The 25,030-nt window shown below is 57.9% G+C and overlaps 2 protein-coding genes across 7 annotated transcripts; one reads left to right on the forward strand and one right to left on the reverse strand.

Moving 5' to 3' along the window:
* Positions 1-6,353: 6,353 nt before the first annotated feature.
* LOC128852378 (pepsin A-like) lies at positions 6,354-19,622 on the forward strand. Of its 3 annotated transcripts, none has more exons than XM_054068826.1 (9): positions 6,355-6,677; positions 6,855-7,002; positions 7,637-7,754; positions 7,962-8,080; positions 8,178-8,377; positions 8,606-8,722; positions 8,839-8,977; positions 9,090-9,182; positions 9,289-9,531. In XM_054068826.1, the coding sequence occupies exons 1-9, from the start codon at positions 6,622-6,624 to the stop codon at positions 9,436-9,438; spliced, it is 1,140 nt and encodes a 379-aa protein (XP_053924801.1). In that variant the 5' UTR covers positions 6,355-6,621; the 3' UTR covers positions 9,439-9,531. The 3 variants fall into 3 exon arrangements, with proteins under 3 accessions (XP_053924803.1, XP_053924801.1, XP_053924802.1); XM_054068827.1 differs by lacking the exons at positions 6,355-6,677; positions 6,855-7,002; positions 7,637-7,754; ... (4 more) ...; positions 9,090-9,182; positions 9,289-9,531 and adding exons at positions 16,438-16,517; positions 16,695-16,842; positions 17,480-17,597; ... (4 more) ...; positions 18,930-19,022; positions 19,129-19,622; XM_054068828.1 differs by lacking the exons at positions 9,090-9,182; positions 9,289-9,531 and adding an exon at positions 18,930-19,255 and having other exon boundaries at positions 6,354-6,677.
* LOC128852379 (von Willebrand factor C and EGF domain-containing protein-like) lies at positions 17,672-24,757 on the reverse strand. Of its 4 annotated transcripts, XM_054068831.1 has the most exons (9): positions 23,182-24,757; positions 22,165-22,263; positions 21,269-21,334; positions 20,969-21,061; positions 20,757-20,839; positions 20,483-20,573; positions 20,317-20,399; positions 19,101-19,232; positions 17,672-17,717 (listed from the first exon to the last, which is right to left on the reverse strand). In XM_054068831.1, exons 3-8 carry the CDS (start codon positions 21,324-21,326, stop codon positions 19,224-19,226), a joined length of 417 nt encoding a protein of 138 aa, XP_053924806.1. In that variant the 5' UTR covers positions 21,327-21,334; positions 22,165-22,263; positions 23,182-24,757; the 3' UTR covers positions 17,672-17,717; positions 19,101-19,223. The 4 variants fall into 4 exon arrangements, with proteins under 4 accessions (XP_053924806.1, XP_053924804.1, XP_053924805.1 ...); XM_054068829.1 differs by lacking the exons at positions 17,672-17,717; positions 19,101-19,232 and having other exon boundaries at positions 19,630-20,399; XM_054068830.1 differs by lacking the exons at positions 17,672-17,717; positions 19,101-19,232 and having other exon boundaries at positions 19,630-20,399; positions 21,249-21,334.
* Between the last annotated feature and the right edge of the window lie 273 nt (positions 24,758-25,030).

The following is a 25,030-nucleotide window of genomic DNA, read 5'->3' on the forward strand; positions in this document are numbered from 1 at the left end:
TGAATGCTTCCCAGGACAAGGAACTTTGCTCTGGTCAAGCCCTTGGAAAATTCTCCACTGGGACCAGCTGAAATCGGGTGTTGGCCCCCAGAAACCTTTTGTGCCCCACTCAGCTCCATTCCCTCAGGATCAACCAGCAGCCACGGGGACCATCCTGTCCCCAAACCATGCTTGGAGGGGCTGAGCACCTCCAGCACCGCCCTCCTCATCCCAGGGGAATCCCAAAGTTCCCCAAGGGCTGATCCTGCCCCCCAGTTCTGCCTTAGTGGGGCAGTGAGGGGTTGGAGGACCTCAGCACCCTGAGGTAGATGGGATCCACACAGCCTCTGCCTGAGAGAGGCAGTGCCCGAGCACCCATGGGAATGGGGATGGAGCCCTGGGAGTGGGGATGGAGACCTGGGAGTGGGGATGGAGTCTTGGGAGTCAGGATGCACCCATGGGAGTGGGGATGCACTCCAGGGAGTGAGGATGGACCCCTGGGAGTCAGGATACCCCCATGGGAGCTGGGTGGATGCATTGGAGTGGGGACACGACCTCTGTTCGCAGCTGTCGTCGTCGAGCTGGCAGCAACGGGGAGAGGTCATAGAATCATGGAATGGGTTGGGCAGGAAAGGAGATAAACCCATCCAGTTCCAACCCCAGGAACACCTGCCACTGGGTCAAGGGCTCCAAGCCCCATCCAACATGGCCTTCAACACCTCCAGGGATGGGGCAGCCACCACTGCTCTGGGTAACCTGGGACAGGGCCTCCCCACCCTCACAGCAAAGCATTTCTGCCTAAGATCTCATCGCCACCTCCCCTCTTCCAGCTTCAACCCTTTCCCTTGTCCTGTCCCTGCAACCCCCGATCCAGAGCTTCTCCTCAGCTCTCCTGGACCCCTTTCAGTCCTGGAAGCGGCTCTAAGGTCTCCCCTCAGCTTTCTCTTCCCCAGGCTCAACAACCCCAACTCTCCCAGCCTGGCCTCAGACAGGAGGTGCTCCAGCCCTCGCATCATCTTTGTGGCCGCCTCTGCACTCGCTCCAACAGCTCCATGTCCTCCCTGTGCTGAGGACTCCAGAACTGGATGCAGGCCTCCAGATGGGTCTCAGAGAGCGGAGCAGAGGGTCAGAATCCCCTCCCTCCCTGCTGGTCCCACTGCTCTGGATGCAGCCCAGGACATGGGTGGTTTCTGGGATGGCAGCACACGTTGCCAGCTCATGTTGAGCCTCTCCTCCCCCAGCACCCCAAGTCCTTCTCCTCGGGGCTGCTCCCACTCACAGCATCCCCCATCCTGGATTGAAGCCATAGACTGCCTCAACCAAGATGTAGAACTTTGCTCTTGGCCTTGTTGAACCTCATGGGTTCATGGGTTCAAGTTATAGAATCATAGAGTCATTAGGTTGGAAAAGATCTTTTGAGGTCATCAACCCCAACCGTAAAGTTGGGGGTGAACCATTCCCCAGTCCCACAGACACCCCACAGATACCCCACTGCTCACCTGGCAGGTACAGCGCGTGCAGGGCTGTCCCTCAGGGATGAAGGTCTGCCCGTTCACCACCTTCCTCCCCTGGTAGTTGCAGTCTATGCAAAGGAGCACATGTTGAGGGGCTCAAGAGGTTCTAGGGGTCCCTTAATCCCCCTAAAACCTCATCTCCGTCTCCTACCGTTACAGACGGGGCAGCACTCGTCCTCGGGGTGGAAGGGGTAGGTGCAGAAGATGGCACAGTCCACGGGCGAACAGGCCACCGAGCCCAGCTGCGAGAGACGGGAGAGACGCGCGAGGGCCGGGCGTTAGCGCCTGCCAGGATGGGCTGGGGAAAAAAAAGGGGGCAACCCTCAAACACCCAGGAGCGTTTTTCCTTCAACGGTGGGAAAAACTGGGGCTCTGCTCTTGGGGTAGAAGCCGAAGGCATCTCGGGGTGCCCAGCGCAGCCCTCACCAAGCAGATGCAGCTGAGACAGGGGTCCAGGACAGAGGGGAAGGTCTCGTTGTTGTAGAAGATCCTTCCCATGTAGTTGCAGCTTACGAGGAGGAAGGAAAGGGGATCTTGGGGTCCTCAGGTGACTCAAGAACCCCTTGGAGATCCCTCTGCTTAAGGCCAGGCTTCTTGGGTCTGGTCTGGGATGCAGTGGAACCATCGTCCATCACCTGCCGAGCAGTCGGGGCAGCACTGCCCAGGGATGAGGATGGGGTAGGGACAGGTCTTCACACAGTCCGTCCTCTTGCAGCTCAGCCATCTGCCTGCAGAGGAGAAGACCTTGAGAGAGACCACAAGCTGCCCAAAACCACAGGGTTTAAAGCCAAGGAGCTGCCAGGGACCATGGCTACGAGCAGCCCGGCATCCCGAGGGAAAGGAGGAGGGGGCCAGGGGCCGTGCGCTGGGGAAGGGGCGGGGAGGAGAGCTGAAGCAGAGCAGGTTCTCATTCACCTGGCAGATGCATAACTCACAGGGATCACCTGGAGACCAGATCTGTTCGGTGGGAAACTCCACGCTGTTGTCATACATGAAGTAACCTGCAGGATACGGGGTGGGGGGGAACAGGGACACCCGGAGCCCATCACCCTCCTCTGTGCACGGCTGGACGTGGGTGTAGTTCCCATTCTGTGCTCTCTCCACCTCAAATGCTGTGCAGTCCCCCAGTGCCAGGCCAATCCCTCCACACCCCCACATCCTGCTCCCCTCTTTCCCCTGCCCTCCCCATCCCAGGTGGCCCTGACATCCATCATCCTTGTCCCCTGCTGTCCCACAGATCCCACCCTCCTTGTGCCCAGGTATTCCCCATTCACCCCTCCGTCTCCAAAGCTCCCAAACATCACACCCTGCCTATCGCAGATGTCCCCTACGTCTTGTCCTTGTCCCCAGCACTTCCCCCCATCCCACTCTCCATCCTCCACATCCCACTCTCCCCAGCCCCAAGTGTCCCCACATCCCATCCTCCCTGTCCCCAGGTGTCTTCCCAAGTGCCCCCACATTCTGTTCCAACTGTTCCCTACATCCCACTCTCCCTATCCTAGCTGTCCCAGTCATCTCACTCTCCCTATATCCAAATGTCCCCGGATCCCATCCTTCCTGTCTCCCTCATCCCACTCTCCCTGTCCCAAGCTGTCCCACCCATTTCAACCTCCCTGTCCACAAGTGTCCCTACAACCTGCCCCACTGTCCCCTACATCCTGCTCTCCATGTCCCCAGGCATCTCCCACATCCCACTCTCCCTATCCCCTATATCCCAGTCTCCCTGTCCCCAACTGTCCTCCCCATCCCACCATACCCAACCCCAAGCATTTCCCACTCATTATCAGGATGAGCATCACTGGAGGACACCATGGAGGCAGCTCACCCCGAGGAGTTGTGTTCTGCTCAATCAGTGTGCCAGCTAACAACTTTCCCTTAAACAGGCGGAAATCCACCCGGCATCGCCAGCACCTCCAAACCTGCCCTAGAAGAGAGGACACCGACCATTCCGCTCCCCTGCTGAATTGCTTCTCGTCCACAGCCACCAGTTGCCTCCCATTCCCTGCAGTGGGGCTGGACTATGGAACATTTCCACCTTCCAGTAGGACCTTCCACTCCATCATAGGCTTTCTGATCATAGAGTCATGGAATGATTTGGCTTAGAAGAGACCTCAAAGTCCATCCGGTTCCAACCCCACTTCCATGTCTGGGGAAATCTCCCACTGGATCCAGGTCTCCAAACCCCATCCAACCTGGCCTTCAACACCTCCAGGGATGCCCTCCTGGGCAACCTGGGCCAGGGCCTCCCCACGCTCACAGAAAAACAACTCTCCCTAAGATCTCATCTCCATCTCCCCTCTTGCAGGTTCAAACCCTTCCCCTTGTCCTGTCCCTGCACGCCATGATCAATAACTCCAATAGCTCCATGTCCTCCCTTTGCTGAGGACTCCAGAACTGGAAGTGGGGCTCCAGGTGGATCTCTCATAGCGGAACAGAGGGGCAGAATCCCCTCCCTCCCTGCTGGTCCCACTGCTCTGGATGCAGCCCAGGACACGGGTGGTTTCTGGGCTGGGAGCACACATTGCCGGCTCACGTTGAGCTTCTCCTCCCCCAGCACTCCAAGCCCTTCTCCTCGGGGCTGCTCCCAATCCGTTCTCCTCTCAGCCTCTGTTTGTGCTTGGGAATACTCCGACCCAGGTGCAGGACCTTGTGCTTGGCCTTGAACTTTGTGAGGTTTATACAGGCCCACTTCTCCAGCCGGTCCAGGTCCCTCTGGATGTCATCCCTTCCCTCCCTGATGAGGCACAGCAACACACGCCCCAGGCATCTGGCTTTGCATAGCTCCAACCACCACCTCCCACTGCCCACACCAGCTCCTGTGGACCTCCTATGCATCACGTACCCCAGCATGGAGAACATGGCAAGCCTGGCAGCTCCTGAGCTGCCTCCTTGGACGAAGCCCTGGCTCTCAGTCCTTGGAGGGCAAATGGGTGTGAAGGTGGGAGCTCTCACAGCTCTCCAAACTTCCTCCCATGAGTGCTGCCAAGTTCTGCAGACGTAGAGCCTCCCACCACTGCCAAGGTGCAAGGGAGCTTCCAAAGGGCTCCCAGCATGAGGTGATCAAGCAAACCTCAGCTCTGAAACCCTCTTCTTTAGGAGCGGGATTTGCAGAAGCTCGAGGAGTTCACCATGAGCCCTTGTGCCAGATGGTGAAACTCTGTGCAGTGGTGAAAGTCGCTGGGTGCTGTGGAGAAGAGGGCTTTTCCCACCAGGTACAGCAGTTTCCCTGCGTGCAGACACCCAGCGTGCTGGGGCAAAGATGCCATCTAAGAGCCCTTTGGAGCAGTCCCAGTGCAGCTTCATAGAATGATAGAATAGTTTGGGTTGGAATGGACCTTAAAGATCATCTGAAGATCATCCAGTTTTCTTCCCAAGGGATGTGTCCTCAAGTGCTCTGCTCCGATAACCTTCTACAAGTAAAGGTTTTCCACGTGTAGCGCTGCAAGGACGTGTTTGCAGCCAACCTGATCTTTCCTTCAGCTTCTTATCAGCACAAGGCGCTGTGATGGAGGCCAGGTCAGCTGGTGCAGCACCAGGCGCCTCTGACGCAGCCCCGAGCGGGCGACCTTGGTATCATTCAACCAGTGGTATCCCAAGCTGGTCATTCCCTCAGCTGGTCCCAGTTCCACAAGCAGCGCTGGGGTAAATGGAGATGGGTGAAGCCCCATCACAAGAGGGGCTACAAGTAAGCTGGGGAAGGGTTCTGTCAGTGAATATCGGGATACGATGAGGGAGAATGGGTTTAAGCTTAGATTTAGTTGAGATCTTAGAAAGAAACTCTTCATGATGAGGGCAGAGAGAGCCTGACACGGGGGGCCAGAGAAGTGATGGTTGCCCCATCTCTGGAGGTGTTCAAGACCAGGTTGGATGGGTCTTGGAGACCCTAATCCAGTAGGAGATGTCCCTTCCCATGGCAGGGACTTGCACTAGATGATATCTAATATGCCTTCCAAACCAAATCCTTCTAAGATCCGTGATCCTAAGCCGGATGCCAGCAGTGCCACCTCCACCATGCTCTGCCCAGGCTGACCCCAGGCTCCCGGAGTACGGCATGCTGGCTCCTGCTCGGCTCATCCACAGTGGAGGACGGGGGCTTCCAACCTTGGTGCTTCAGGGCAGGCGGACAGAGCCGCGTGGTGTTGAACTCAGAGGAGCTGGCATCAGGAATGGAAAAAGCCGGTGACGAATGTCTGTGTTTGCCTGTTGGATGGAGGTGTGAAATTAAGCAAACTTACCCCGGCGTTGCCCCCGACCCCCTGGCGCTGGCGTTTGGTGGAGCCTCGTGTGCAAAGCCAGGCACGTGATGAAGCTGGGGCTCGGCTGCCACCCATGGGTGGGCGCCCCAAGGACACCCAGGTGGTGCTGCAGGAGAGTCACAACCCCTCCTAGAAACAGAGAATTACTTGGTTGGAAGAGAACTGCGAGAACATTAAGTCCAACCGTACCTGTCCACTAATAAAGCACATCCCTGAGCACCTCATCCACTCAGGTTTTGAACCCCTCCAGGGCTGAGGACTCCACCACCTCCCTGGGCAGACCAGGGGACCAAGGGACCCCAAAGGACCAATGTTGCCATGCCAGCCGCACACCTCCATGCTGGCTCCACCCCAAGGAACCCTTGCAGGCAGGGATTCTGCTCTTCATAGGATGGTCCAGAGCAGTGCCAGGGCCCTCCATACCACAGCTCCTTAGGGTTCCAACTGGAAAATCAGTGCCCATATCTACTGGTGCAGGATTTGGCTGTGGTTCCTTGGCCACGGTGGTGTTGTTGGCTTGTGTGACGCATAAGTAGTCAACGAGGGAAGGGACATGCCCAGAAACGGCCTCAACAAGCCCCACATTCCCCTTTTCCAACTTCCATTGCCTCCCCCTCAGGATACAGACCAACTGAAGGATGCATCCCTACGTCCTGGCCGTGGTTGTTGACCCCAGTGAAGATGGAGAGCTCTCAGTTTGACATTCTCCTGCCGGTATCCCCTAAGGACATTGCGATAACTGCCCCTGGGTCGTTTGCTTTTCCTATCGGTGCCGCCAGCCAAACAACCACGGTTGGGATATAAGGAGCTCGGCTGGAGCGGGTGACAGACTCAGTGTGCCACTGCACTTTGAGGCTCAACTCGAAGCCACCATGAAGCTGCTCCTGCTTCTCAGCTTGGTAGCCCTGGCCCAGTGCCATGGCCATAGGTAAGTTCTGGGCTCTTGGGGTGACCACCACAATCCTGAGGGCTCCCAGCAGGGATATGGGGACAGCCTGAACCCCTCGGTGGCCACAGCGAGGATGGGGTTGTGGGATGAGGTGGAGGGTGGAGGTCCCTGCGCAGATCTCACTGATGGCTGGGTTCCCGTCTCCCCGCACGCCAGGATCTCTCTGCGGCGAGGGAAGTCCATGCGGCAGGTCCTGGAGGAGAAGGGCTTGCTGGACCACTACCTGAAGGAGCACCCCTACAACCCGGCCGCCAAGTTCCTGGCCGCTGGCACCTCCACTGAGCCCCTGCAGAACTACATGAATGTGAGCATGGCGGGCAAGCGGCTGACACCTGTGGGGCAGCCATGGGGCCACTGAGCCAACCTGCTAGCCCCTTTCCCAGCCCACTAGCCCCCTTGCTATCTGGCTAGCCCCTTTCCCGACATGCTAGCCCCTTATTCGTTCCCCTTAGTGGGTTCACCTAACCCACTAGCCACTCACACATCCCCCTAGCCCCCAAGCTGACCTGCTAGCCTCTTACCCATCCCTGTAGCCCTTTACTTGACTCACTAGCCCCTTACCTCGCCCACTACCCCCTCACTCATTCCTGTAACTCGTTATCCATCCTTCTAGCCCTTTATCCATGCCATTAGCCTCTTACTCATCCTACTAGACCCTTACCCATACTATTAGCCCCATACCCATTCCTCTAACCCATTACCCATCCTGTTAGCCCCCTTACCTGACCCACTAAACCCTTACCTATCCTGCTAGCCCTTTATCCCTCCTGCTAGACACTTACCTGACCCACCAGCCCCTTACTTGTCCCCCTAGCCCTTGCTCTTTCTTCTAACCTGTTACCCATCTCAGCAGACCCTTACCCATCCCGCTAACCCCTTACCCATCCCGCTAACCCCTTACCTGTCCCGCTAATCCCTTACCCATTCCGCTTTGAAAGGTTGAGTACTTTGGCACCATCTCCATCGGTACCCCAGCCCAGGAATTCACCGTCCTCTTCGACACCGGCTCCTCCAACCTGTGGGTGCCCTCCGTGTACTGCTCCAGCCAGGCTTGCAGTAGGTGTCGGGAGACATGTGGCAATGGGGAAAGGCAGGGGAAGCCCTGGGCTCATCCAACCTGGCTCCAGGTGTACCTGTGGCAGTCTTAGAGATGAGGATGGCTCTGTCCTGTCTCTCCCGAGGGACATCAGGCAGTCAGTACCAGGTACTGGAGGGTCATACTTGGTCCTTGAGGACAGAACAGACCGTGACCGCTTCCCACAGGCAACCACAACCGCTTCAACCCATCGGCTTCCTCCACCTACGTTGGCACCAATGAGACCGTTGAGATCGCCTACGGCACTGGCAGCATGACCGGCATCCTGGGCTACGACACCGTTGGTGTAAGATGGGGCACACCAACCTCCCCATCCCACGGGAACAGGGACACCGGGACACCACCTGCCCAAACCAACCTTCTTTCTCCATCTCCTTAACTAGGTTGCAGGCATCAACGTTGTCAACCAGATCTTTGGTCTGGCTGAGACCGAGCCAGGCGATTTCTTCTACTACACCCCCTTCGATGGCATCCTGGGTCTGGCTTACCCAAGCATCTCCTCCTCTGGAGCCACTCCCGTCTTTGACAACATGATGTCAGAAGGTCTTGTGACTGAGGACCTCTTCTCCGTCTACCTGAGCAAGTAAGCCCTGCCCAGAGCCACCCAGTCCTTGCTGAGGGTTCCCTCCTGTTTCCACCGCACGGGGGTTGGCTCTGGCACTGTTCCCTTGTGGTGTAATGTCCCATGGCTCCTGAGGGACATCTTTCACCACTGCCAGCATCGGAGGATGGCAGCAAGCACCCCTCAGTGCTATGGGTCCCACGGGGTGGTATGGGAAGGGACCTCAACTTAATGGACGTCCCCTTGCAGCAACGACCAGAGCGGCAGCTTCGTCCTCTTTGGTGGCATTGATTCCGACTACACCACAAACGGCATCACCTGGATCCCCCTCTCTTCTGAATCCTACTGGCAGGTCAACATGGACAGGTAGTCCCTGAGCAGCCCACAGGCTTGGTGGCTCCCCTTGCCCCCTGGTAGGTGGTTGTTGGGGTGTGACTCCTCATCCCACACCCAAGAAGCTCACCCACACCCTTCTCCCTCAGCGTCACCGCCAGCGGCCAGGCCATCGCCTGCGCTTCCGGTTGCCAGGCCATCGTGGACACCGGCACCTCGCTCCTGGCTGTGCCCAACAATGCCCTGAACAACATCATCTACAGCCTTGGTGCCAGCTCCAACGGTCAGGTGAGGCCCCATGGGAGCAGTGGGGGATCTGTGGGGTGCCCCATCGCTCCCCAGGCTGTGGGCTCCCTCCTGCGGTAGCCACTGACCGCCACCTTCCACGTGTCCCCTGCAGATCAGCTGTGATGCCATCAGCACATTGCCCACCATCTACTTCAACCTCAACGGCAACGGGTTCCCAGTGCCACCCAGTGCCTACGTGATACAGGTGAGCATCCTGCCAGGAATGGGATTGGAATGGGGATGGGGATTGGAGTTGGAATTGGGATTGGAAGGGGTTCAGGACCTGGTAACCTCCATGTGTTTGGTTGCAGAGCGATGGATACTGCAGCCTCGCCTTCGAAGGCTTGGACATCCCCACCGAGTCTGGCGAGCTCTGGATCCTTGGAGATGTCTTCATCCGCGAGTACTACGTGATCTTCAACAGGGGCAACAACATGGTGGGATTGTCCCCGCTGTCCTAAGTGCTCCGCCATGCCGGGAACAGGCAGCGCATCCCACTGCCACCGCGTGCCCAGCTTGGAGGCTGGCCCTTGCCCAGCACTGCCTTCCCCTCCTGCCACAGCCACCGAGCACAATAAAGCCATGGAGAAGCATCTCTGTGTTGTGTCTCTCTGGGAAGGGCTGGCTGGGTCACTCTGGGCCAGAGAATCATGGAATGGCTCGGGCTGGAAGGGCCCTCAAAGCCCATCCAATTCCACTCCCTGCCATGGGCAGGGACACCTCCCACAGGACCAGGGGCTCCAAGCCCCATCCAACCTGGCCTTCAACACCTCCAGGGATGGGGCAGCCACTGCTGCTCTGGGCAGCTGATCTCCAGGAGCCTCTTCACAAGGGCAACACCAAGCTCAGCACCTTGTGAATGCTTCCCAGGACAAGGAACTTTGCTCTGGTCAAGCCCTTGGAAAATTCTCCACTGGGACCAGCTGAAATCGGGTGTTGGCCCCCAGAAACCTTTTGTGCCCCACTCAGCTCCATTCCCTCAGGATCAACCAGCAGCCACGGGGACCATCCTGTCCCCAAACCATGCTTGGAGGGGCTGAGCACCTCCAGCACCGCCCTCCTCATCCCAGGGGAACCCCAAAGTTCCCCAAGGGCTGATCCTGCCCCCCAGTTCTGCCTTAGTGGGGCAGTGAGGGGTTGGAGGACCTCAGCACCCTGAGGTAGATGGGATCCACACAGCCTCTGCCTGAGAGAGGCAGTGCCCGAGCACCCATGGGAATGGGGATGGAGCCCTGGGAGTGGGGATGGAGACCTGGGAGTGGGGATGGAGTCTTGGGAGTCAGGATGCACCCATGGGAGTGGGGATGCACTCCAGGGAGTGAGGATGGACCCCTGGGAGTCAGGATACCCCCATGGGAGCTGGGTGGATGCATTGGAGTGGGGACACGACCTCTGTTCGCAGCTGTCGTCGTCGAGCTGGCAGCAACGGGGAGAGGTCATAGAACCATGGAATGGGTTGGGCAGGAAAGGAGATAAACCCATCCAGTTCCAACCCCAGGAACACCTGCCACTGGGTCAAGGGCTCCAAGCCCCATCCAACATGGCCTTCAACACCTCCAGGGATGGGGCAGCCACCACTGCTCTGGGTAACCTGGGACAGGGCCTCCCCACCCTCACAGCAAAGCATTTCTGCCTAAGATCTCATCGCCACCTCCCCTCTTCCAGCTTCAACCCTTTCCCTTGTCCTGTCCCTGCAACCCCCGATCCAGAGCTTCTCCTCAGCTCTCCTGGACCCCTTTCAGTCCTGGAAGCGGCTCTAAGGTCTCCCCTCAGCTTTCTCTTCCCCAGGCTCAACAACCCCAACTCTCCCAGCCTGGCCTCAGACAGGAGGTGCTCCAGCCCTCGCATCATCTTTGTGGCCGCCTCTGCACTCGCTCCAACAGCTCCATGTCCTCCCTGTGCTGAGGACTCCAGAACTGGATGCAGGCCTCCAGATGGGTCTCAGAGAGCGGAGCAGAGGGTCAGAATCCCCTCCCTCCCTGCTGGTCCCACTGCTCTGGATGCAGCCCAGGACATGGGTGGTTTCTGGGATGGCAGCACACGTTGCCAGCTCATGTTGAGCCTCTCCTCCCCCAGCACCCCAAGTCCTTCTCCTCGGGGCTGCTCCCACTCACAGCATCCCCCATCCTGGATTGAAGCCATAGACTGCTTCAACCAAGATGTAGAACTTTGCTCTTGGCCTTGTTGAACCTCATGGGTTCATGGGTTCAAGTTATAGAATCATAGAGTCATTAGGTTGGAAAAGATCTTTTGAGGTCATCAACCCCAACCGTAAAGTTGGGGGTGAACCATTCCCCAGTCCCACAGACACCCCACAGATACCCCACTGCTCACCTGGCCGGTACAGCGCGTGCAGGGCTGTCCCTCAGGGATGAAGGTCTGCCCGTTCACCACCTTCCTCCCCTGGTAGTTGCAGTCTATGCAAAGGAGCACATGTTGAGGGGCTCAAGAGGTTCTAGGGGTCCCTTAATCCCCCTAAAACCTCATCTCCGTCTCCTACCGTTACAGACGGGGCAGCACTCGTCCTCGGGGTGGAAGGGGTAGGTGCAGAAGATGGCACAGTCCACGGGCGAACAGGCCACCGAGCCCAGCTGCGAGAGACGGGAGAGACGCGCGAGGGCCGGGCGTTAGCGCCTGCCAGGATGGGCTGGGGAAAAAAAAGGGGGCAACCCTCAAACACCCAGGAGCGTTTTTCCTTCAACGGTGGGAAAAACTGGGGCTCTGCTCTTGGGGTAGAAGCCGAAGGCATCTCGGGGTGCCCAGCGCAGCCCTCACCAAGCAGATGCAGCTGAGACAGGGGTCCAGGACAGAGGGGAAGGTCTCGTTGTTGTAGAAGATCCTTCCCATGTAGTTGCAGCTTACGAGGAGGAAGGAAAGGGGATCTTGGGGTCCTCAGGTGACTCAAGAACCCCTTGGAGATCCCTCTGCTTAAGGCCAGGCTTCTTGGGTCTGGTCTGGGATGCAGTGGAACCATCGTCCATCACCTGCCGAGCAGTCGGGGCAGCACTGCCCAGGGATGAGGATGGGGTAGGGACAGGTCTTCACACAGTCCGTCCTCTTGCAGCTCAGCCATCTGCCTGCAGAGGAGAAGACCTTGAGAGAGACCACAAGCTGCCCAAAACCACAGGGTTTAAAGCCAAGGAGCTGCCAGGGACCATGGCTACGAGCAGCCCGGCATCCCGAGGGAAAGGAGGAGGGGGCCAGGAGCCGTGCGCTGGGGCAGAGGCGGGGAGGAGAGCTGAAGCAGAGCAGGTTCTCATTCACCTGGCAGATGCATAACTCACAGGGATCACCTGGAGACCAGATCTGTTCGGTGGGAAACTCCACGCTGTTGTCATACATGAAGTAACCTGCAGGATACGGGGTGGGGGGGAACAGGGACACCCGGAGCCCATCACCCTCCTCTGTGCACGGCTGGACGTGGGTGTAGTTCCCATTCTGTGCTCTCTCCACCTCAAATGCTGTGCAGTCCCCCAGTGCCAGGCCAATCCCTCCACACCCCCACATGCTGCTCCCCTCTTTCCCCTGCCCTCCCCATCCCAGGTGGCCCTGACATCCATCATCCTTGTCCCCTGCTGTCCCACAGATCCCACCCTCCTTGTGCCCAGGTATTCCCCATTCACCCCTCCGTCTCCAAAGCTCCCAAACATCACACCCTGCCTATCGCAGATGTCCCCTACGTCTTGTCCTTGTCCCCAGCGCTTCCCCCCATCCCACTCTCCATCCTCCACATCCCACTCTCCCCAGCCCCAAGTGTCCCCACATCCCATCCTCCCTGTCCCCAGGTATCTTCCATATCCCAAGTGCCCCCACATCCTGTTCCCGCTGTCCCCTACATCCCACTCTCCCTATCCTAGCTGTCCCAGCCATCTCACTCTCCCCATATCCAAGTGTCCCCGGATCCCATCCTCCCTGTCTCCTCCATCCCACTCTCTCTGTCCCAAGCTGTCCCACCCATTTCAACCTCCCCGTCCACAAGTGTCCCTACAACCTGCCCCCCTGTCCCCTACATCCTGCTCTCCATGTCCCCAGGCATCTCCCACATCCCGCTCTCCCTATCCCCTATATCCCAGTCTCCCTGTCCCCAACTGTCCTCCCCATCCCACCATACCCAACCCCAAGCATTTCCCACTCATTATCAGGATGAGCATCACTGGAGGACACCATGGAGGCAGCTCACCCCGAGGAGTTGTGTTCTGCTCAATCAGTGTGCCAGCTAACAACTTTCCCTTAAACAGGCGGAAATCCACCCGGCATCGCCAGCACCTCCAAACCTGCCCTAGAAGAGAGGACACCGACCATTCCGCTCCCCTGCTGAATTGCTTCTCGTCCACAGCCACCAGTTGCCTCCCATTCCCTGCAGTGGGGCTGGACTATGGAACATTTCTACCTTCCAGTAGGACCTTCCACTCCATCATAGGCTTTCTGATCATAGAGTCATGGATTGATTTGGCTTAGAAGAGACCTCAAAGTCCATCCGGTTCCAACCCCACTTCCATGTCTGTGGAAACCTCCCACTGGATCAGGGTCCCCAATCCCCATCCAACCTGGCCTTCAACACCTCCAGGGATGCCCTCCTGGGCAACCTGGGCCAGGGCCTCCCCACGCTCACAGGAAAACAACTCTCCCTAAGATCTCATCTCAATCTCCCCTCTTGCAGGTTCAAACCCTTCCCCTTGTCCTGTCCCTGCACGCCATGATCAATAACTCCAATAGCTCCATGTCCTCCCTTTGCTGAGGACTCCAGAACTGGAAGTGGGGCTCCAGGTGGATCTCTCATAGCGGAACAGAGGGGCAGAATCCCCTCCCTCCCTGCTGGTCCCACTGCTCTGGATGCAGCCCAGGACACGGGTGGTTTCTGGGCTGGGAGCACACATTGTCGGCTCACGTTGAGCTTCTCCTCCCCCAGCACTCCAAGCCCTTCTCCTCGGGGCTGCTCCCAATCCATTCTCCTCTCAGCCTCTGTTTGTGCTTGGGAATGCCCCGACCCAGGTGCAGGACCTTGTGCTTGGCCTTGAACTTCATGAGGTTTGTACAGGCCCACTTGTCCAGCCGGTCCAGGTCCCTCTGGATGTCATCCCTTCCCTCCCTGATGAGGCACAGCAACACACGCCCCAGGCATCTGGCTTTGCATAGCTCCAACCACCACCTCCCACTGCCCACACCAGCTCCTGTGGACCTCCTATGCATCATGTACCCCAGCATGGAGAACGTGGCAAGCCTGGCAGCTCCTGAGCTGCCTCCTTGGACGAAGCCCTGGCTCTCAGTCCTTGGAGGGCAAATGGGTGTGAAGGTGGGAGCTCTCACAGCTCTCCAAACTTCCTCCCATGAGTGCTGCCAAGTTCTGCAGAGGTAGAGCCTCCCACCACTGCCAAGGTGCAAGGGAGCTTCCAAAGGGCTCCCAGCATGAGGTGATCAAGCAAACCTCAGCTCTGAAACCGTCTTCTTTAGGAACGGGATTTGCAGAAGCTCGAGGAGTTCACCATGAGCCCTTGTGCCAGATGGTGAAACTCTGTGCAGTGGTGAAAGTCGCTGGGTGCTGTGGAGAAGAGGGCTTTTCCCACCAGGTACAGCATCTTCCCTGCGTGCAGACACCCAGCGTGCTGGGGCAAAGATGCCATCTAAGAGCCCTTTGGAGCAGTCCCAGTGCAGCTTCATAGAATGATAGAATAGTTTGGGTTGGAATGGACCTTAAAGATCATCTGAAGATCATCCAGTTTTCTTGCCAAGGGATGTGTCCTCGAGTGCTCTGCTCCGATAACCTTCTACAAGTAAAGGTTTTCCACGTGTAGCGCCGCAAGGACGTGTTTGCAGCCAACCTGATCTTTCCTTCAGCTTCTTATCAGCACAAGGCGCTGTGATGGAGGCCAGGTCAGCTGGTGCAGCACCAGGTGCCTCTGACGCAGCCCCGAGCGGGCGACCTTGGTATCATTCAACCAGTGGCATCCCAAGCTGGTCATTCCCTCAGCTGGTCCCAGTTCCACAAGCAGCGCTGGGGTAAATGGAGATGGGTGAAGCCCCATCACAAGAGGGGCTACAAGTAAGCTGGGGAAGGGTTCTGTCAGGGAATATCAGGATACGATGAGGGAGAATGGATATAAGCTTAGATTTAGTTGAGATCTTAGAAAGAAACTCTTCACGATGAGGGCAGAGAGAGCCTGGCACGGGGTGCCCAGAGAAGTCATGGTTGCCCCATCTCTGGAGGTGTTCAAGACCAGGTTGGATGGGTCTTGGAGCCCCCTAATCCAGTAGGAGATGTCCCTTCCCATGGCAGGGGCTTGCACTAGATGATATCTAATGTGCCTTCCAAACCAAATCCTTCTAAGATCCGTGATCCTAAGCCGGATGCCAGCAGTGCCACCTCCACCATGCTCTGCCCAGGCTGACCCCAGGCTCCCGGAGTACGGCATGCTGGCTCCTGCTCGGCTCATCCACAGTGGAGGACGGGGGCTTCCAGCCTTGGTGCTTCAGGGCAGGCGGACAGAGCCGCGTGGTGTTGAACTCAGAGGAGCTGGCATCAGGAATGGAAAAAGCCGGTGACGAATGTCTGTGTTTGCCTGTTGGATGGAGGTGTGAAATTAAGCAAACTTACCCCGGCGTTGCCCCCGAGCCCCTGGCGCTGGCGTTTGGTGGAGCCTTGTGTGCAAAGCCAGGCATGTGATGAAGCCGGGGCTCGGCTGCCACCCATGGGTGGGCGCCCCAAGGACACCCAGGTGGTGCTGCAGGAGAGACACAACCCCTCCTAGAAACAGAGAATTACTTGGTTGGAAGAGAACTGCGAGAACATTAAGTCCAACCGTACCTGTCCACTACTAAAGCACATCCCTGAGCACCTCATCCACTCAGGTTTTGAACCCCTCCAGGGCTGAGGAATCCACCACCTCCCTGGGCAGACCAGGGGACCAAGGGACCCCAAAGGACCAATGTTGCCATGCCAGCCGCACACCTCCATGCTGGCTCCACCCCAAGGAACCCTTGCAGGCAGGGATTCTGCTCTTCATAGGATGGTCCAGAGCAGTGCCAGGGCCCTCCATACCACAGCTCCTTAGGGTTCCAACTGGAAAATCAGTGCCCATATCTACTGGTGCAGGATTTGGCTGTTGTTCCTTGGCCACGGTGGTGTTGTTGGTTTGTGTGACGCATAAGTAGTCAACGAGGGAAGGGACATGCCCAGAAATGGCCTCAACAAGCCCCACGTTCCCCTTTTCCAACTTCCATTGCCTCCCCCTCAGGATACAGACCAACTGAAGGATGCATCCCTACGTCCTGGCCGTGGTTGTTGACCTCAGTGAAGATGGAGAGCTCTCAGTTTGACATTCTCCTCCCGCATCCCCTAAGGACATTGCGATAACTGCCCCTGGGTCGTTTGCTTTTCCTATCGGTGCCGCCAGCCAAACAACCACGGTTGGGATATAAGGAGCTCGGCTGGAGCGGGTGACACACTCAGTGTGCCACTGCACTTTGAGGCTCAACTCGAAGCCACCATGAAGCTGCTCCTGCTTCTCAGCTTGGTAGCCCTGGCCCAGTGCCATGGCCATAGGTAAGTTCTGGGCTCTTGGGGTGACCACCACAATCCTGAGGGCTCCCAGCAGGGATATGGGGACAGCCTGAACCCCTCGGTGGCCACAGCGAGGATGGGGTTGTGGGATGAGGTGGAGGGTGGAGGTCCCTGCGCAGATCTCACTGATGGCTGGGTTCCCGTCTCCCCGCACGCCAGGATCTCTCTGCGGCGAGGGAAGTCCATGCGGCAGGTCCTGGAGGAGAAGGGCTTGCTGGACCACTACCTGAAGGAGCACCCCTACAACCCGGCCGCCAAGTTCCTGGCCGCTGGCACCTCCACTGAGCCCCTGCAGAACTACATGAATGTGAGCATGGCGGGCAAGCGGCTGACACCTGTGGGGCAGCCATGGGGCCACTGAGCCAACCTGCTAGCCCCTTTCCCAGCCCACTAGCCCCCTTGCTATCTGGCTAGCCCCTTTCCCGACATGCTAGCCCCTTACTTCGTTCCCCTTAGTGGGTTCACCTAACCCACTAGCCACTCACACATCCCCCTAGCCCCCAAGCTGACCTGCTAGCCTCTTACCCATCCCTGTAGCCCTTTACTTGACTCACTAGCCCCTTACCTCATCCCACAACCCCCTCACTCATTCCTGTAACTCGTTATCCATCCTTCTAGCCCTTTATCCATGCCATTAGCCTCTTACTCATCCTACTAGACCCTTACCCATACTATTAGCCCCATACCCATTCCTCTAACCCATTACCCATCCTGTTAGCCCCCTTACCTGACCCACTAAACCCTTACCTATCCTGCTAGCCCTTTATCCCTCCTGCTAGACACTTACCTGACCCACCAGCCCCTTACTTGTCCCCCTAGCCCCTTGCTCTTTCTTCTAACCTGTTACCCATCTCAGCAGACCCTTACCCATCCCGCTAACCCCTTACCCATCCCGCTAACCCCTTACCTGTCCCGCTAATCCCTTACCCATCTCGCTTTGAAAGGTTGAGTACTTTGGCACCATCTCCATCGGTACCCCAGCCCAGGAATTCACCGTCCTCTTCGACACCGGCTCCTCCAACCTGTGGGTGCCCTCCGTGTACTGCTCCAGCCAGGCTTGCAGTAGGTGTCGGGAGACATGTGGCAATGGGGAAAGGCAGGGGAAGCCCTGGGCTCATCCAACCTGGCTCCAGGTGTACCTGTGGCAGTCTTAGAGACAAGGATGGCTCTGTCCTGTCTCTCCTGAGGGACATCAGGCAATCAGTACCACGTACTGGAGGGTCATCCTTGGTCCTTGAGGACAGGACAGACCGTGACCACTTCCCGCAGGCAACCACAACCGCTTCAACCCATCGGCTTCCTCCACCTACGTTGGCACCAATGAGACCGTTGAGATCGCCTACGGCACTGGCAGCATGACTGGCATCCTGGGCTACGACACCGTCGGCGTAAGATGGGGCACACCAACCTCCCCATCCCACGGGAACAGGGACACCGGGACACCACCTGCCCAAACCAACCTCCTTTCTCCATCTCCTCAACCAGGTTGCAGGCATCAACGTTGTCAACCAGATCTTTGGTCTGGCTGAGACCGAGCCAGGCGATTTCTTCTACTACACCCCCTTCGATGGCATCCTGGGTCTGGCTTACCCAAGCATCTCCTCCTCTAATGCCACTCCCGTCTTTGACAACATGATGTCAGAAGGTCTTGTGACTGAGGACCTCTTCTCCGTCTACCTGAGCAAGTAAGCCCTGCCCAGAGCCACCCAGTCCTTGCTGAGGGTTCCCTCCTGTTTCCACCGCACGGGGGTTGGCTCTGGCACTGTTCCCTTGTGGTGTAACGTCCCATGGCTCCTGAGGGACATCTTTCACCACTGCCAGCATCGGAGGATGGCAGCAAGCACCCCTCAGTGCTATGGGTCCTACGGGGTGGTATGGGAAGGGACCTCAACTTAATGGACGTCCCCTTGCAGCAACGACCAGAGCGGCAGCTTCGTCCTCTTTGGTGGCATTGATTCCGACTACACCACAAACGGCATCACCTGGATCCCCCTCTCTTCTGAATCCTACTGGCAGGTCACCATGGACAGGTAGTCCCTGAGCAGCCCACAGGCTTGGTGGCTCCCCTTGCCCCCTGGTAGGTGGTTGTTGGGGTGTGACCGCTCATCCCACACCCAAGAAGCTCACCCACACCCTTCTCCCTCAGCGTCACCGCCAGCGGCCAGGCCATCGCCTGCGCTTCCGGTTGCCAGGCCATCGTGGACACCGGCACCTCGCTCCTGGCTGTGCCCAACAACGCCCTGAACAACATCATCGCCAGCCTTGGTGCCAACTCCAGTCAGGTGAGGCCCCATGGGAGCAGTGGGGGATCTGTGGGGTGCCCCATCGCTCCCCAGGCTGTGGGCTCCCTCCTGCGGTAGCCACTGACCGCCACCTTCCACGTGTCCCCTGCAGATCAGCTGTGATGCCATCAGCACATTGCCCACCATCTACTTCAACCTCAATGGCAACGGGTTCCCAGTGCCACCCAGTGCCTACGTGATACAGGTGAGCATCCTGCCAGGAATGGGATTGGAAGTGGGATGGGGATTGGAGTTGGAATTGGGATTGGAAGGGGTTCAGGACCTGGTAACCTCCATGTGTTTGGTTGCAGAGTGATGGATACTGCAGCCTCGCCTTCGAAGGCTTGGACATCCCCACCGAGTCTGGCGAGCTCTGGATCCTCGGAGACGTCTTCATCCGCGAGTACTACGTGATCTTCAACAGGGGCAACAACATGGTGGGACTGTCCCCGCTGTCCTAAGCGCTCCGCCATGCCGGGGACAGGCAGCGCATCCCACTGCCACCGCGTGCCCAGCTTGGTGGCTGGCCCTTGACCAGCACTGCCTTCCCCTCCTGCCACAGCCACCGAGCACAATAAAGCCGTGGAGAAGTATCTCTGTGTTGTGTCTCTCTGGGAAGGGCTGGCTGGGTCGCTCTGGGGCAGAGAATCATGGAATGTCTCGGGCTGGAAAAGACCTCAAAGCCCATCTAGTTGGACCCCTTCCATGGGCAGGGACACCTGCGACAGGATCAGGGCCTCCAAGCCCCATCCAAACTGGCCTTCAACACCTCCAGGGATGGAGCAGCCAACACTGCTCTGGGCAACCTGGGACAGGGTCTCCTCACCCTCACAGGAAAGCATTTCTGCCTAAGATCTCATCTCCATCTCCCCCCCTTCCAGCTTCAACCCTTTCCCTCGTCCTGTCCCTGCACCCCCCGATCCAGCCTTCTCTTCTCCAGGCTGAACAACCCCAACTCTCCCAGCCTGGCCTTGGTCAAGAGGTGCTCCAGCCCTCGCATCATCTTTGTGGCCGCCTCTGCACTCGCTCCAACAGCTCCATGTAATCCCTGTGCTGAGGACTCCAGAACTGGATGCAGGGCTCCAGGTGGGTCTCAGAGAGCGGAGCAGAGGGTCAGAATCCCCTCCCTCCCTGCTGGTCCCACTGCTCTGGATGCAGCCCAGGACGCAGGCGGTTTCTGGGATGGCAGCACACTTTGCCAGCTCATGTTGAGCCTCTCCTCCCCCAGCACCCCAAGTCCTTCTCCTCGGGGCTGCTCCCACTCACAGCATCCCCCATCCTGGATTGAAGCCACAGACTGCCTCAATCAAGATGTAGAACTTTGCCCTTGGCCTTGATGAACCTCATGGGTTCATGGGTTCAAGTTATAGAATCAGAGAGTCATTAGGTTGGAAAAGATCTTTTGAGGTCATCAACCCCAACCGTAAATTTGGGGATGAACCATCCCTACCATCCATTCCCCAGTCCCACAGACACCCCACAGATACCCCACTGCTCACCTGGCAGGTACAGCGCGTGCAGGGCTGTCCCTCAGGGATGAAGGTCTGCCCATTCACCACCTTCCTCCCCTGGTAGTTGCAGTCTATGCAAAGGAGCACGTGTTGAGGGGCTCAAGAGGTTCTAGGGGTCCCTTAATCCCCCTAAAACCTCATCTCCGTCTCCTACCGTTACAGACAGGGCAGCACTCGCCCTCGGGGTGGAAGGGGTAGGTGCAGAAGATGGCACAGTCCACGGGCGAACAGGCCACCGAGCCCAGCTGCGAGAGACGGGAGAGACGCGCGAGGGCCGGGCGTTAGCGCCTGCCAGGATGGGCTGGGGAAAAAAAAGGGGGCAACCCTCGGACACCCAGGAGCTTTTTTCCTTCAACGGAGGAAAAACTGGGACTCCACCCATGGAGCAGAAGCCAAAAGCATCTCGGGGTGCCCAGTGCAGCCCTCACCAAGCAGATGCAGCTGAGACAGGGGTCCAGGACAGAGGGGAAGGTCTCGTTGTTGTAGAAAATCCTTCCCACGTAGTTGCAGCCTGCGAGGAAGGGTAAGGAAAGGGGATCTTGGGGTCCTCAGGTGACTCAAGAACCCCTTGGAGATCCCTCTGCTTAAGGCCAGGCTTCTTGGGTCTGGTCTGGGATGCAGTGGAACCATCATCCATCACCTGCTGAGCAGTTGGGGCAGCACTGCCCAGGGATGAGGATGGGGTAGGGACAGGTCTTCACACAGTCCGTCCTCTTGCAGCTCAGCCGTCTGCCTGCAGAGGAGAAGACCTTGAGAGAGACCACAAGCTGCCCAAAACCACAGGGTTTAAAGCCAAGGAGCTGCCAGGGACCATGGCCACGAGCATCCCGGCATCCCAAGGGAAAGGAGGAGGGGGCCAGGAGCCGTGCGCTGGGGCAGAGGCGGGGAGGAGAGCTGAAGCAGAGCAGGTTCTCATTCACCTGGCAGATGCATAACTCACAGGGATCACCTGGAGACCAGATCTGTTCGGTGGGAAACTCCACGCTGTTGTCATACATGAAGTAACCTGCAGGATACGGGGTGGGGGGGAACAGGGGCACCCGGAGCCCATCACCCTCCTCTGTGCACGGCTGGACGTGGGTGTAGTTCCCATTCTGTGCTCTCTCCACCTCAAATGCTGTGCAGTCCCCCAGTGCCAGGCCAATCCCTCCACACCCCCACATGCTGCTCCCCTCTTTCCCCTGCCCTCCCCATCCCAGGTGGCCCTGACATCCATCATCCTTGTCCCCTGCTGTCCCACAGATCCCACCCTCCTTGTGCCCAGGTATTCCCCATTCACCCCTCCGTCTCCAAAGCTCCCAAACATCACACCCTGCCTATCGCAGATGTCCCCTACGTCTTGTCCTTGTCCCCAGCACTTCCCCCCATCCCACTCTCCATCCTCCACATCCCACTCTCCCCTGCCCCAAGTGTCCCCACATCCCATCCTCCCTGCCCCCAGGTATCTTCCATATCCCAAGTGCCCCCACATCCTGTTCCCGCTGTCCCCTACATCCCACTCTCCCTATCCTAGCTGTCCCAGTCATCTCACTCTCCCCATATCCAAGTGTCCCCGGATCCCATCCTCCCTGTCTCCCCCATCCCACTCTCTCTGTCCCAAGCTATCCCACCCATTTCAACCTCCCCGTCCACAAGTGTCCCTACAACCTGCCCCCCTGTCCCCTACATCCTGCTCTCCATGTCCCCAGGCATCTCCCACATCCCGCTCTCCCTATCCCCTATATCCCAGTCTCCCTGTCCCCAACTGTCCTCCCCATCCCACCATACCCAACCCCAAGCATTTCCCACTCATTATCAGGATGAGCATCACTGGAGGACACCATGGAGGCAGCTCACCCCGAGGAGTTGTGTTCTGCTCAATCAGTGTGCCAGCTAACAACTTTCCCTTAAACAGGCGGAAATCCACCCGGCATCGCCAGCACCTCCAAACCTGCCCTAGAAGAGAGGACACCGACCATTCCGCTCCCCTGCTGAATTGCTTCTCGTCCACAGCCACCAGTTGCCTCCCATTCCCTGCAGTGGGGCTGGACTATGGAACATTTCCACCTTCCAGTAGGACCTTCCACTCCATCATAGGCTTTCTGATCATAGAGTCATGGATTGATTTGGCTTAGAAGAGACCTCAAAGTCCATCCGGTTCCAACCCCACTTCCATGTCTGGGGAAACCTCCCACTGGATCAGGGTCCCCAATCCCCATCCAACCTGGCCTTCAACACCTCCAGGGATGCCCTCCTGGGCAACCTGGGCCAGGGCCTCCCCACGCTCACAGGAAAACAACTCTCCCTAAGATCTCATCTCAATCTCCCCTCTTGCAGGTTCAAACCCTTCCCCTTGTCCTGTCCCTGCACGCCATGATCAATAACTCCAATAGCTCCATGTCCTCCCTTTGCTGAGGACTCCAGAACTGGAAGTGGGGCTCCAGGTGGATCTCTCATAGCGGAACAGAGGGGCAGAATCCCCTCCCTCCCTGCTGGTCCCACTGCTCTGGATGCAGCCCAGGACACGGGTGGTTTCTGGGCTGGGAGCACACATTGTCGGCTCACGTTGAGCTTCTCCTCCCCCAGCACTCCAAGCCCTTCTCCTCGGGGCTGCTCCCAATCCATTCTCCTCTCAGCCTCTGTTTGTGCTTGGGAATGCCCCGACCCAGGTGCAGGACCTTGTGCTTGGCCTTGAACTTCATGAGGTTTGTACAGGCCCACTTGTCCAGCCGGTCCAGGTCCCTCTGGATGTCATCCCTTCCCTCCCTGATGAGGCACAGCAACACATGCCCCGGGCATCTGGCTTTGCATAGCTCCAACCACCACCTCCCACTGCCCACACCAGCTCCTGTGGACCTCCTATGCATCACGTACCCCAGCATGGAGAACGTGGCAAGCCTGGCAGCTCCTGAGCTGCCTCCTTGGACGAAGCCCTGGCTCTCAGTCCTTGGAGGGCAAATGGGTGTGAAGGTGGGAGCTCTCACAGCTCTCCAAACTTCCTCCCATGAGTGCTGCCAAGTTCTGCAGAGGTAGAGCCTCCCACCACTGCCAAGGTGCAAGGGAGCTTCCAAAGGGCTCCCAGCATGAGGTGATCAAGCAAACCTCAGCTCTGAAACCCTCTTCTTTAGGAACGGGATTTGCAGAAGCTCGAGGAGTTCACCATGAGCCCTTGTGCCAGATGGTGAAACTCTGTGCAGTGGTGAAAGTCGCTGGGTGCTGTGGAGAAGAGGGCTTTTCCCACCAGGTACAGCATCTTCCCTGCGTGCAGACACCCAGCGTGCTGGGGCAAAGATGCCATCTAAGAGCCCTTTGGAGCAGTCCCAGTGCAGCTTCATAGAATGATAGAATAGTTTGGGTTGGAATGGACCTTAAAGATCATCTGAAGATCATCCAGTTTTCTTGCCAAGGGATGTGTCCTCGAGTGCTCTGCTCCGATAACCTTCTACAAGTAAAGGTTTTCCACGTGTAGCGCCGCAAGGACGTGTTTGCAGCCAACCTGATCTTTCCTTCAGCTTCTTATCAGCACAAGGCGCTGTGATGGAGGCCAGGTCAGCTGGTGCAGCACCAGGCGCCTCTGACGCAGCCCCGAGCGGGCGACCTTGGTATCATTCAACCAGTGGCATCCCAAGCTGGTCATTCCCTCAGCTGGTCCCAGTTCCACAAGCAGCGCTGGGGTAAATGGAGATGGGTGAAGCCCCATCACAAGAGGGGCTACAAGTAAGCTGGGGAAGGGTTCTGTCAGGGAATATCAGGATACGATGAGGGAGAATGGATATAAGCTTAGATTTAGTTGAGATCTTAGAAAGAAACTCTTCACGATGAGGGCAGAGAGAGCCTGGCACGGGGTGCCCAGAGAAGTCATGGTTGCCCCATCTCTGGAGGTGTTCAAGACCAGGTTGGATGGGTCTTGGAGCCCCCTAATCCAGTAGGAGATGTCTCTGCCCATGGCAGGGACTTGCACTAGATGATATCTAATGTGCCTTCCAAACCAAACCCTTCTAAGATCCGTGATCCTAAGCCGGATGCCAGCAGTGCCACCTCCACCATGCTCTGCCCAGGCTGACCCCAGGCTCCCGGAGTACGGCATGCTGGCTCCTGCTCGGCTCATCCACAGTGGAGGACGGGGGCTTCCAGCCTTGGTGCTCCAGGGCAGGCGGACAGAGCCGCGTGGTGTTGAACTCAGAGGAGCTGGCATCAGGAATGGAAAAAGCCGGTGACGAATGTCTGTGTTTGCCTGTTGGATGGAGGTGTGAAATTAAGCAAACTTACCCCGGCGTTGCCCCCGAGCCCCTGGCGCTGGCGTTTGGTGGAGCCTCGTGTGCAAAGCCAGGCATGTGATGAAGCCGGGGCTCGGCTGCCACCCATGGGTGGGCGCCCCAAGGACACCCAGGTGGTGCTGCAGGAGAGACACAACCCCTCCTAGAAACAGAGAATTACTTGGTTGGAAGAGAACTGCCAGAACATTAAGTCCAACCGTACCTGTCCACTACTAAAGCACATCCCTGAGCACCTCATCCACTCAGGTTTTGAACCCCTCCAGGGCTGAGGAATCCACCACCTCCCTGGGCAGACCAGGGGACCAAGGGACCCCAAAGGACCAATGTTGCCATGCCAGCCGCACACCTCCATGCTGGCTCCACCCCAAGGAACCCTTGCAGGCAGGGATTCTGCTCTTCATAGGATGGTCCAGAGCAGTGCCAGGACCCTCCATACCACAGCTCCT

This window comes from Cuculus canorus, chromosome 5, assembly GCF_017976375.1.
Source record: "Cuculus canorus isolate bCucCan1 chromosome 5, bCucCan1.pri, whole genome shotgun sequence".
Lineage (NCBI taxonomy): Eukaryota > Metazoa > Chordata > Aves > Cuculiformes > Cuculidae > Cuculus > Cuculus canorus.